This window comes from Cyprinodon variegatus, unplaced genomic scaffold (assembly GCF_000732505.1).
Source record: "Cyprinodon variegatus isolate N-32 unplaced genomic scaffold, C_variegatus-1.0 Scaffold38, whole genome shotgun sequence".
NCBI lineage: Eukaryota > Metazoa > Chordata > Actinopteri > Cyprinodontiformes > Cyprinodontidae > Cyprinodon > Cyprinodon variegatus.
Genome location: NW_015150491.1, coordinates 1192072 through 1205236, shown reverse-complemented (window position 1 = coordinate 1205236; position 13165 = coordinate 1192072). Strand labels below are relative to the sequence as shown.

Sequence of the window (13165 nt, the reverse complement as noted above, 5' to 3'; positions counted from 1 at the left end):
TATAATATAATATAATATAATATAATATAATATAATATAATATAATATATATGTCCTGTATAATATAATATATATATATCTGTCCTGTGTCCTGCAGGACAGATGGAGGTCACAACTGTGTGGGATCCTCCAAATCGTTCCTCACCTGCAATACACAAGTAAACTCCTTTCAGAAAATATGAACATGTGCAGACAAAAAAATACTTACAAATGTAGAGATGAAGTGGCTTCTTTTTTTGTATGAAAGGCTTGCCCTGTTGGATCAAGAGATTTCCGGGAGGAGCAGTGTTCTGAATTTGACAGGATGGACTTTCAAGGAAAACGTCACTCATGGGTGCCTTATTATGGAGGTATAGTTTCTGTTACATGCTCTATAAACATATTACCAAGACCAATAAGAAAGAAAAGCTGTACATATCCCGCAAAGTTTGCCTTCTGCATACAGGATGGATTAATATTTCTTTTAAACTCCAAATGTAATGTGTTACATAATTCTCTGTTTTAGATTTATCAAGTTATGCAGTATTCCAACAATAAAGTGCAGAAAACATCTGATTCTGGTGTTGTTGTCTATTCCTTTAAAATTCTAGCTTCCAACCTATGTGAACTAAATTGTGTGCCAGTGGGACAGAACTTTTTCTACCGCCACCGGCCCAAAGTGGTAGACGGGACTCCCTGCTATGTGGGGCGCACTGACATCTGTGTGGATGGAGTCTGTCGAGTAAGACTTAAAACTTTGATTGATGCTGTATTTATAGAGTATACCATGAATTTTAAATAGAAACCTTTTTTGGTTCTCTCCACAAACAGAGGCATTCATAATCCAAATTTGGATCTTTTGTGATTACATTTTGTGCTGAAAATCATAAATTTGTAAAACTGAACATAATTCCTAAAACTAAAACCTTATTATTTCCATCTTGCAGAGTGTATAACTAAATTATTTGCTGATATTCTTCTATCATGTTGTCCTTTTCCAGTTATTGGTCCATGGAGAGTTCATGGGTTTGGATAACGACACAGTTATAGTTGAATCATCTGCTCCTGTTGCTGTTTCCCCCAATCCAAGAGAAACACACATGTACATGTACAGGGCCGGAGTTTACGGAGAGTGCTCTGCGTCTTGTGATGGAGGCATGCAGTACCGCTCTGTGGAGTGTTTGGTTCAGGATCCATCGAACCCCCGTGTGGTGGATGAGTCTTACTGCATTGCTCAACGCCTTCAGAGGCCACAGAGTCAGCAGGCTTGCAATATGCATCCTTGTGCTGCAGCAGAATACAGCGTCTCCAGCTTTAGTGTGGTTTGTATCTTAGTTATAACCTGGGCCTCTGACTATCATTTGAGTTAAAACAATTGCCATATTAATTTTAGTTAAAGTTGTCAGTATTTGACTTGTTTAATTTACAGTGCATTGGAAATGTGTTTATACTAGTTAAATAAATGCAAATAATTGTGTTCAAGTCTCTTGGATGGATTCTGCGTATTGAGAGCCAAATATAGCAGCACGTCCAGCTGCAAGTCTTCTTGGGTATTTCTCTATAAACTTTTCACTTAGACTGTTTTTTCTAACACTGGCAGAATGTTCTTGTTTTTTTCTCGTTGGAAGGTGACAGTTTTTCCAGAATTAGTTTGCTCAGACCATCTTCCTCTCTCTGCTGAAAAAGAACACCATTCCCACATCATGATACTTCCATCACTATGTTACCATGGCTATTGCATAGAGTTCTACAATCCCTTATACTACTTTTTATTCACACCACATTGGTATGTTTTTTGTCACATTGAACCAGAGTATCTTTTTTTCCACAATACTTTTTGTATGTCCCTTTCATCAGTTAAAACAAACTACAAGGATATATTGTTTTCTTTTTTCAACGATATAATTGTTCTCGCCATCCTTCCATACTAGCCATAGAAAACCTCTGAGGCCTTTGAAGAGCAGCTGAAGTCATACTAATATTAAATTACTCACCAGTGAGCTATACAGTGCTTTAATAACTTTAAATTTTTTGGTCACAGTGAAAGACCCAGAAAAGATTATTATTTGATCTGTAAAAATATGAAAACATTTTACGATGTACCATTGCTTTACAGATGCATACTACTCTGTGTATTCTATACTCCAGCAAAAATATCAACAGAATAAATATGTGTTGGTGGTTGATGTAAAATATATTTTTAAAAAAATAATAGAATCTTCATACTTTTTCAAGGCACTGTAACTGACAACTAAAAAGATAGTAAAATTGTTTTGTTTTCATATGATTATATGCCTTGGCCATTTTAATCTTCGAATTTCTTTAGTGTTCGGTGACCTGTGGGGAGGGGCAGCAGACGAGGGAGGTGGTCTGTGTTGGATCCAGAGGGGAACACCTCCCTGACAACGCTTGCAGAGGACTGGCCCGCCCTGCTTCTGTTCAGACCTGCCGTCGTCCTGCCTGTCACAGGCACATTTCCTGGCATGTGACTGAGTTTGGACTTGTAAGTTTGAAAAAAAGGTCTCTGTGCATGCATAAAAAAAACCAAAAACTTTTTCTTAGTTTTAGTTTTTTTTTTATCAATAAGTGTTCTTTAATCTGCAGTGTTCTAGAAGCTGTGGTGGTGGTGTTAGAGAGAGGAAGATTGGTTGTTTTGATACGGATCTGAATGTCTTCCCTGAGGATCAATGTGGATTGGATAGAAAACCCATTTCTGTCGAAACATGCAATTCACAGCCCTGTGATAGAGCACAATGTAAGTCAAATAGTAACTATGGATGTGTTTTGGTTGGTATATTTGAGCTGTTTTACCATTCTAGCCTTCTTTCTTTGTAGTGGTTCCAAGCATTCAGAACTCATCAGAAGGTAGAAGCACCATCAGGTTTGTTCCCCATGTTCCAGGGGAACAGTCAGGTTTGTCAAATTGTTTTTCCTTCTATTTCCTCTTCCTATCTGCATACTTGCAGTCTTAATTATCTGCATATCAACCAAATGTACAGACAAAAAATAACAGTCTATGACTGCTGTTTCTATCACATGTTTGGGCAAATAGAAATTCCATATTTCTTATTTCATAATAGAAACATGCTTATATATATTTTTTATTTATTTATTTATTTATTTTTAATGCTACATCTAGAGTTAAAGACAATTTTAGTAGAATTCATTTGGAAATCTTGAACTAGCAACAATATTTTAGAATAACTATCAAGCCTTTTTTTCTTTTGATGAAAACATTGCTTAGTTTGGTTGGTTCTCTTAAATCTCAACTAAGAAAATCTTTTTTGATATATTTTTATATATAGTAAATTTGAAATGATTTATTGAATCAAAATCAATTTGAATTCATTAATATTTTTAATCTGTATGAGGTAAACAAGTGCTGTAACTATAAGCAGCGGCTTTGTTTGCTTATATCCTGGACAAGCTCTGTGTGCCAATCAAATCAGTTACAATCAACTTTTACAATAGCTTCCGGTAAATATAGAATTCTTGTTTTAAATTAAATTCTGTTTTTAACATCTTCTTCTATAATCCATCTTAATAGCTTGATTAGGAAAAAGTATATATTTCATTACTTTATTTGGCTCTAACAACAGAAACACTCAATGACATTTGCATCCTACCCTCCTGTGTTAGGTCCTCCTTGTATGCAGTCATCATATGGATGCTGTCCTGACGGACATACACCAGCGACTGGACCCAGGAACCATGGCTGCACACTAGAGGACTGCATTAATAGCAGGCAACGTGCCTCTTAGTTTTATTTTAAAGCAGCATCGGACCTGAATTAAATTGCTTTGTACCAATTAAATATTTTTCACTCACAGATTTGGCTGTTGCTTAGATGGAGTGACACCAGCTCGAGGATTCGGAATGGCTGGGTGTCCTGAATACCAAACTCCTGGGGTAGGACTCAAATTGATGAATGTGCAGGGGTCTACAACCTGTGGCTCCAGAGCCACATGTGACTCTTTAGACCCTGTAAAATAACTCTTAATAGCGGCCAAAAAAAGATATAAAGAACTAAATAATATACTATAATACTAATTACCAGTCTTAGAAATTTTATTGGTTCTTATAAAGAATATTTAAATTGAATGTTCACAACAGAAGGACAGTAAAAGCATCAGAAATATGTTTTTTTCTAGCTATTCTTCTTTTAATTAGCTTCGTGATTATGTGTTTTATTATTATCATACCATGTAGAAGAAAATCTATCCTTTATCCTTATGAATTGCTTACTTTTTTATTGTCTTAAGCTAAAAAAGCGAATCAAATGTTTGTTTTTTAAGGTGGAAACAAATTTCCAATGGCAAATATTAAACCAAAATAATAGGTTGTTTTAAAATAAAAAGTCATGTTATATTTTGTCACTCTAAATTACTTTTACTTAGCCATACATGGGGGAAAATGGCTCTTTGGAGATGAAAGGTTGCAGACCCCTGGCTTACAGTAGACCATAAAAAACGTTCCTGCATTGCTGTGAGATTAGAAGTTTTACTTTCTTCTTAGTCACATCACTTCAGTGTGTCATGCTAAACACTGCCACCCAGTGTAGCACTGTACAACTTGCAACTTTGCACTTTTTCACGTGTACATTTTTTTTATTATTTTTTTTTATTTAATGTAATAAATAGTTTATAAGATGTACTGCTTTAGTATGTACTGACTCTGCATCACACTTATGTACTGTCTGCAAAATGAAAAACTAAAGAGAAAATATCTAAGTCAAGGTTATTGTTAGTGATTTAAACTGAGATCATCAGTGTTCAAATGGTTCTTACAAATCTTGATTTATTTAATATTCTGTGAGTGTGTGTAAACATTTGATAGGAATACATATTATTTTTTCAGGTAAAGTTTGAAATTACACAAGATTTGAGGGGTGTGTATATTGTTTGTGACTTTTGTCATATTGTGTGTAGAGTTCTAAAATAAAACTTACATTTTCACACACAGTGTATAACAATCAAGAAAAACTGAGACATCATGCATTGTTGGCTGTATTCTAAGTGACTGTTCGTACATTTTTAAAAGTAACAACAACAAAAAAACCCAACCTTTTTTGCTTGCATAGTGAAACTCAATTTCTTAAACAAAGCAAGGATTTTCTAAGATTATTTTGTAAGTTACATCTGATATTGTTTTATTTTGTAAAGCTGGGTGGCAGCACAGGCAAATATAGAGACAGCACATATGGAAAAGTCAAGAGTGGAATATGCTAGACTAAGTGAAGCCACAGCTCAGGTTGCTGAGTAAGATAAGGATGCTGGTGTGGCAGAAGATTTTACATCCAACAGAGAAAAAGAAAAATAGAAGGTATATGGGTACTAAAAACAATGGTTTCTACATGGGAGCATTATTTCTCTTTTCATCATTTGTTTAACTGATTTACTTATTTGTATATAACTTGAGCTTCTGTTTGCTGTATTATAGACATTTGTTTATTTTTTAGTCCCATATTATTCAAATTTCACATTATAAACATTTTGTAACAGTCGTATGAAACCTGAATATGAGATTCACAAATGAAAAAACCCTCTCCCCTTTCTCACTCGATTCTCCGCCTTTTAAAATTTTGACCTTTGTGATGTCATGAGGGGAAATAGGCTATCCAGAGCAACCTGTAGCCACCTATTGGTCGAGCTTGACCTTCATCTTATATATTATTCAGTGCTCCTAGGTCATCTTTACGAACTCTTACTGGTTGTCATGGTTGTGGGTTTTGGGGAACCTGCAAAGCCAAAACGGCTCGACTAAAAAAGGGCTGAATATGGAGGCTTTTTGTTTAAGCTATCAGCCTAATTTAAGAAGAATTTTCCTACATAAATGGCAAAAGCATGCTCTGGAGGCCTAATTGTTAATAGTTTTTATTTTCAAATGTAGAATATTATGTGACCTTTAATAAATTGAGTTAAATACAGGGGAAATTGGGTGAATCTGAGCAGTAAAGGAAACACTTATTGAGGAATTAAACTGACAGGAGCATGTAGAAAGAAGGAGCCAAGGAGTCAAAGCTAATCATTTATTTAACTAAATATCAGAAAATTGATCAATTTGTCTCAGCAGTATTTAATAGGGGTTGGTAATACTGCACAGTATTCACATAATCAAAATGTTACTAATATCACTGATGTTGTTAAAACTCTTGTGGTGACATTTGTTTCTTATATTCAGTTCGAAATTCTTAAACTTAATGCAAATTATTCAACTTTTATGAACAAATCACCTGTATTCATTTGATTTGTTGACAGGTTTATGAGAGCAACTCTGTTCATTCCTCTTCTCCCATTGCTGGCGTTCCACGGCCAAGAGAAACCCTGACGTATGTCTACATCGCCGGAGCCTACGGGGAGTGCTCTGCCACCTGCAATGGGGGTGTGCAATACCGCAGTGTAGATTGTATGGTTCAGGACGCATCCAATCCAAGATTGGTGGACGAGTCTCACTGCATTGCCCTGCGTCTCCAGAGGCCCGAGAGTCAGCAGCCTTGCAACATGCATCCTTGTGCTGCTGCAGAGTACAGTGTATCCAGCTTCAGTGTGGTCTGTATCTAACACAATGAGGGTTTAATTACAATATCATACTGATTTGAGTACCATTACCCTGAAATAGCTTGGCATAAGGAGACAAGGTAATGTCTCATTAGGACTTGCTTTGTGCTTTGATTGTCAGTGCTCAGTGACCTGTGGAGAAGGCCTGCAGACAAGGGAGGTGGTCTGCGTTGGACTGAGAGGTGAACACCTCCCTGACCATGCATGCAGAGGACTGCCTCGACCCGCTGCTGTTCAGACCTGCCGCCGACCTGCCTGTTATAGGCATATTTCCTGGCATGTCACCGAGTTTGGGCTTGTAAGTAAAATAAAAGATGTCATTGACACTTTGTTTGAATTCTGTTATCTTTAAGTCATCATCTGTCTCTTGTTCCTGTAGTGCACAAGAAGTTGTGGAGGTGGCGTGAGAGAGAGGAAGGTTGGTTGCTTTGATACAGATCTCAACCCCTACCCAGAGGACCAATGCGAAGCAGTTAGTAGACCTCTTTCTGTGGAGTCATGCAACGTGCAACCCTGTCCAGCAGTGCAAAGTAAGGAACATTTATTTTGACATCTTCTGTTAAGAATTGATTTATTTCACTTGTGTTTTTATATATTTCTAAAGTGGTTCCAAGTGTTCAAAATCCAGGGGCTGGAGGAAGCCCAAGAAGATTTGTGCCACATGTTCCAGATCCTTTGGGTATGTAGTGTGTCGCATGAAAAGGTTATTCCCACGTAAAAGTATAAGGTTTCCATGAAAACTTGAGCAGATGTGTACACTGTTTTTGTATTCTATGATGTTCTACACTTCTAACAAAACACAGAGGCCATATCATCCCTGGCCTGTTTTGTTGTGAGGTATTCAGATATTTGACAATATATACATAAAATCATTAAGAAAATCAGAATCTTACATTGCTTTATTGCCAAGTATTGTTTTACACATATCAATAATTTGCTATGGTGATGAGTTGTTACACACAGATAAGTAAATATACTTAAATGTACAATTTGGCATAAACAAATGCAAATTGTATATGAAGAGCAGCATGGCAAGATATTAAACAACAACAGGAGCTTAAAATTAAATTAAATATTGTAGATTTACACATTTGCTGACATGTTCTTTTGTTGTTGATGTTGTTTTTTATTTTGATTTATTTGTTTTGTACACCAAAGGGAAAGGTGTCAGTGCAGAACGATGTTTGTAAGGCTAGTAGCAGATGGGAAGAAGCTGTTATTTTGGCAGGATATTCAGGTCCTGATGGCTAGATGTCTTCTGCCAAAGGGGAGAACTTTAAACACTTCATGTTCTGGTAGGACATGAAAAGTTTCGGGAATTTTACATTTCCAGAACAAAAATAAGATTTCACCCAATCACACTCACTGCAGAGCGAATAATATGCTGCTGGCTGCCATTTGTGGTGGGAACAGGGTTAGAGATGATGATGAGGATAAGAGTATAGACCAAATGATAGAAGCACATCATCATGGTCTTTAGCAGGCTGAAATTCTTCAGCTGCTGCAGGAAGTATATCCTTTGCTGTTCCTTTTTGGGAAGGGAGGTGATGTTCAGCTCATACAGGAAGCAGGAGTCCAGAGTGGTGACTGGAGGGTCACAGGGGCTGGTGGGAAAGGTTGGGTCATAAACTTCTGTCTAAAGTCAATGATCATCAACGAAAGATATAAAAAAAAAAGAGTCTATGGCATTTTAGAGTGTTTACAACTATAATGCTTTGTGTGATCTCCTATTTTCTTGCTTTAGTTTTGAGGCCAGAGACACACAGAGAGCTTCCTCCTTACCCTCCTGTGTATGGACCTCATTGTGCACAATCTTTTTATGGCTGCTGTCCTGATGGCCATACCTCTGCGACTGGACCCAGGTATCAGGGCTGCCAACAAAATGACTGTAATCAGAGCAGGTAAACTCCTGTCTTCATCGGATATTTGAAACCAGACGATGAATTCAAATGACATTTCTAACAGAGAAACTTCCCATAGGTATGGCTGCTGTTTGGATGGAGTGACTCCAGCTCAGGGTGTTGGAAGGGCTGGATGTCCTGCTATTCAGACAACTGAGGTAGGAAGCAAAGTGATTTCTTACAGGAAAGCTGGATTACAGGAAAGATGTACCATTGTCAGTATGTCTGCTGGTGACCATTCTTGGCGGCTATGGCAGATGAAGAGTGAAGAAATTGTTTTGCATATCCTAGAACCTAAAAGAGGCATTGCAAGAAGTGTTCCTATGGACAAATTTGTTCTTAAATCATACATAGAAGTGATTTAGGAGAAAATGTTGCATTCACCTTTTTTCTACAATCTATAATCATCTCTCAGGCATGAACAATGTTTGTAAGTGCTCCAGACCTAAATATATATTTTTTTGTGACTTAGATCCAAATGTCCATTTCAAAATCCAGTATGAATTAGGCAACATCATTATGTATGATGCAGCTCTGCAATTATAAATTACATTTTTTTTCTCTGATGACAACTATTGGTCTCTACACATGCAGCTGGCATGTCCGTATCCAGAGGACATTTGTAAAGCCCGAGCAGCGAGACGTTGCGAAGGCCTATTGTAATTCGAATGTTTATTCAATTTTTTTTTATTTTGTTAAAGAAATTGCAATAAGTGACCTCTATGTGAAATCAAGCAACATGTTGATGCTTGAAACCCTACTAATGGTAATGGTGAATTCAGTTCACTTCATGAAGCGGTGCCTTGGCTTTGTTATTACATAGAATATGGAATGTTTGGATGTGGGTCTGTCTGAATTCGTGAAATTAGAGTTTCAGTTACCTTTTTATGTTTACGTGTTGTATGAGAGAGAGGGAGAGTGTGATGAAGAACTGACAGGCGTGGTGTGGAAATGTATAGTACATCCTGTGCATGTGTATTAAAGCAGATTTTGCAGAATGCTGTGTGGTATTGGTTGATAGTGAACTCATATTTAGCCTTTACATCATATGTTTCACCTCATCTCCGCCAGTAGTTTTTATCGACTGGCTTGCTTTTGCTAAAAATAGAACATTTTAAAACCATTTTTGTATCGATCATTTTTTTTATTTTACTTCTGTAACAGTGCAATCAAAGAATTTACATATTGTCATCTATTCCCCGATGCTTTGCTTTCCTTTCATTCTGCTGCTCAGCAAAACCTCGATCAATGCAATTTTTGTGAATGAACACCATCTGACAAATGTAGCCTTATATGGAATCATGCAGATTTGAAATTCTGATGCTCCCTTACGTAAAGGTGGAAAGCATCAGGTTTAGATTATTTATGCAGTTGCCTAAAGTTAAGACATTTTGATTTGTTGAATCTGATATGGCACACTCGTAGGAACCAACAAGAACAAGAAAATATTGTTGCATGAGGCCCACTATTGTTTCATCAAAATCTGCCCTTTTCCACGTCACTTCCTGCATCTTAAATCTAACCCCAACCTTCATCCTTTTTTTTTTTTTTGAACAGCTGCATCCTGGCCCTACTGATCCACCCACTCAAAACGTGTGCTTCTTGCCCCGTGATGAGGGTCCTTGTGATACTTGGATGGTTCGATTCACCTATGACAATAGCACTGGAAAATGCAAGGAGTTCTGGTATGGAGGCTGCCAAGGCAATGCCAATAACTTCATATCAATGGAAGCTTGCAAGAAAGTGTGCGACGTTGTTGTAAGGGAGCCTGCACCTGCAAGAGAGGCGTCAAGAAGAGGGTCTCTTGGTAGCATTGCAAGGGCAAGGGCTCAGCGCTCACGTCTTGAGCGTAGAGCATGAAAAAAAGGATTGTAAGATGAAGTGCATACTGTATCTATACCCAGGTACTTTTAACTAAAAAAATAATAGAAATCAGTAAACACAACTTAAATAGAGTTGGAAAAATACAAAAAAACTTTGCAGTTATCATAGAAAATGCTTTCTCAGTTAAAAAAGTACTAAGCTTTACGGTTTGTTTAGGATTTTTTTTCCCCCCTGCTCTTATTCCTTCTTTATTTCTGCAGTGGTAACCAAACCCTTCACTAGCTAGCATAAATTATAATAATACAGCTCATTTAATCTTGTCACTAGGTCATTTTTATGTAGCCACCATCAGCTCTGTATGAATATAGATGTTTGTTTACATGTAGGAGGATGTTAATTTGTTTAAAAATGACTGCATAGGCTTTACACTGAATCTTCAAAAAGGGTTTAAAAAAAAACTTCTGGATCCTGGTTCATTTTCTCTGGATTTTTTACTCTTTGTCTGAAAGGCTATCTCAAGTCAGAGCTGGTGAGGGATAAGTTCCAATATGGATCTTAATTTTATGTTTTTCTAAAATAGATTACACCCCCCTAACAATCAGGGCTAGTGTCTGTCTTTGCTAAAGTGATATTTGGTCCCCAGCAAGAAGAAGCGATTTGGTTTAAAAGTGGAAGGCATCAAACTCAATGCTAGGCTGTTATGTTTTTGAAAGCTGAAATCAAGCACCAACCCCTCTTTTTTAGAGCTGTTTTCTCTTTTTTGATATATGTGTACATCATACATCTTATCTGTCCAAAGTATGAACACCAGACTCAAAAGACTGTCTATGCTTTAGATTTCGATGCAGAGCATGTTCTTGTCTTACGGAGCTGGCTCTACTGTGTTGAGTCATGCATCTATGGACATGCTTTTTTAGTATTCCCGTTACCTATATAGACGTTGCTTATTTTTTCTTAACCTTTTTTGATCTTGCAATTTCCTGAATGGCTGGGAATCTTAACTAAAAGTTCTAAGCATTAACTTGTGATTTTGTTGTTTTGATAGAAACATTATTTTCATATGAAAATGTGTTTCAAAGCCTTGAATACTTAGTTAGCTTTGTTGTAGTATAAATGTGTTCATTTAAAATAGCAAAGAAATAGCTACCAACTCTGTTTTTGCTTTATATCTTCCATGTCTTTCATATTTTCGGTTTGGTTTCTCTTCAGTCTTACATCTGTCTTTACTACTACTATAGAAATACATGTGAAGAAACAGGATTTAGTTTGTTGGTCACCTAAAAAATTGTCTATTTCTGTTTAAAATCAACTTGAGACTGTCAAAATAAAAGTGTTTTTCATTGTAAAATAAATTACATGAGCTGTCCTACTTGTCCTAAGGAGTAAAACCAGAACAAAGTTACTTACGTGACTTTGTTCAGATTTTACATTTCATTTTTATTTTGTGATGTTGATTTTTATCATTTCATTATTCAAATAAATATCAGGCAGCATCAATATAGTCCAAATTGTTAAAAATAATAAATAAAAGTAATTATTTGATTGTCTTGTTCTTGTGTTTACTTTACAGAGGTTCATGTACTCATGCAGTGTCTGTATATAAAAAAGACATTTTTATTTTGAACTCCAAGCTATAATATAAATGAAGTTGCATATAGTTTTTGGTAATTTAAACAATGAGTTCTGACTTCCATTGCTTTTTCCTTTTGTTTAACCTTCAACTCAACTCAAATTTTATTTATAAAGCACATTTAAAACAACAAGGGTTGACCAATATGATGTACAGATATCACAGTTGCAGGAAATAAGGTAAAAACTTAAAAGCTAAGATACATAAACACAATGCAATTAAATAGAATGAAAATAAAATAGAATAAAATAAGTTAAATTTAACTAAAAATGTAAGTACATTTTTCTTTGCCAGATGTCCACTGAGACTTGATTAAAGTCGTAGGGAAGTCATGTTTAAATTTCAAATCATTCTGGCTTAAACATGTAGATAAATGTTATCTTTATTTGACCATATTGTCCCAAAAGTTAGAAAATTTATATTTCTAAAAAAATCCTGTCTTAAATTCTGTGGGGGGTTTTTACGTTATTTTATGCAGGCCAGTTAGTTATACATTAGCTTGTACACCTAAATTCGGCCTGTCATATATCAATGGTCATCTGTCAATCAAATGTTTTCAGTCATAGCATCTTGATTCATCTTCATTTCCTTTACCACTGAGTTACGTCCCACTGTTCACGGGGATGGACGTCTTGTCCTCCTCTTGCATGTTTCCACTGTCCATAGAGCTCCTTGACAGTGTCGTTGCTAAGTGCTACTTGGTCCCAATGTAATTTCCCATTGGGAACCTACTAGCACTAAGTTTCCAACTGGTTAGCAAGATGCTTCCGAGACACCGGCCACAACCAAACATGCTTGCGAACCTTCTGCCATATCAATCCTGCCCCATTGATAATCGACCAATCACATTCACTTTATTCACTTGTCTAAAGTTGGTCACCACTCTGGAGAATTCAGAACTGCAACCGCTGGAACAGCCGCTTCCCTACAACTTTAATAGCCAGGGAGAAGAAGTGTGTTTTTAGAGACGATTTTAAAAAACCTCGAAAGATCCTGCATATCAAATGTGCCAGAGCAGGCTGTTCCAGAGCCTTGGTGCCGCTGCCACAAAGGCACGATCACCTTTGGTTTTGACTCTGGTTTTTGTCATGGCCAGTTGCAGCTGATTGGAGGATCTCACTGTTATGGCAGGGGCATGGATTTGGAGGAGCTCAGTCAGATACTGGGGGGCTAGCCCATTAAGAGCTTTAAAAACAAAAAAAATTTTAAAATCTATTCTAAAAGCAACCAGGAGACAGTGACGTGAAGCTAGGATGGGTGATATGTGGCCATGT

At 36.7% G+C, this 13165-nt stretch overlaps 1 protein-coding gene across 1 annotated transcript in view; it reads left to right on the top strand.

Annotated features, from left to right (window-relative positions):
* LOC107081323 (papilin-like) overlaps positions 1–11761 on the top strand; it is a 12993-nt gene extending 1232 nt beyond the window's left edge. Inside the window, exons 4-19 of the mRNA XM_015369525.1 lie at positions 98–158; positions 248–350; positions 591–721; positions 981–1301; positions 2306–2482; positions 2584–2734; positions 2815–2892; positions 3619–3724; positions 3810–3888; positions 6237–6527; positions 6658–6834; positions 6916–7066; positions 7141–7215; positions 8281–8437; positions 8517–8595; positions 9995–11761. Of these exons, the coding sequence (XP_015225011.1) occupies positions 98–158; positions 248–350; positions 591–721; positions 981–1301; positions 2306–2482; positions 2584–2734; positions 2815–2892; positions 3619–3724; positions 3810–3888; positions 6237–6527; positions 6658–6834; positions 6916–7066; positions 7141–7215; positions 8281–8437; positions 8517–8595; positions 9995–10297 (2440 nt within the window). The 3' untranslated portion in view covers positions 10298–11761. The remainder of the gene's footprint in view (positions 1–97; positions 159–247; positions 351–590; positions 722–980; positions 1302–2305; positions 2483–2583; positions 2735–2814; positions 2893–3618; positions 3725–3809; positions 3889–6236; positions 6528–6657; positions 6835–6915; positions 7067–7140; positions 7216–8280; positions 8438–8516; positions 8596–9994) is intronic.
* The last annotated feature ends 1404 nt before the right edge of the window (positions 11762–13165 follow it).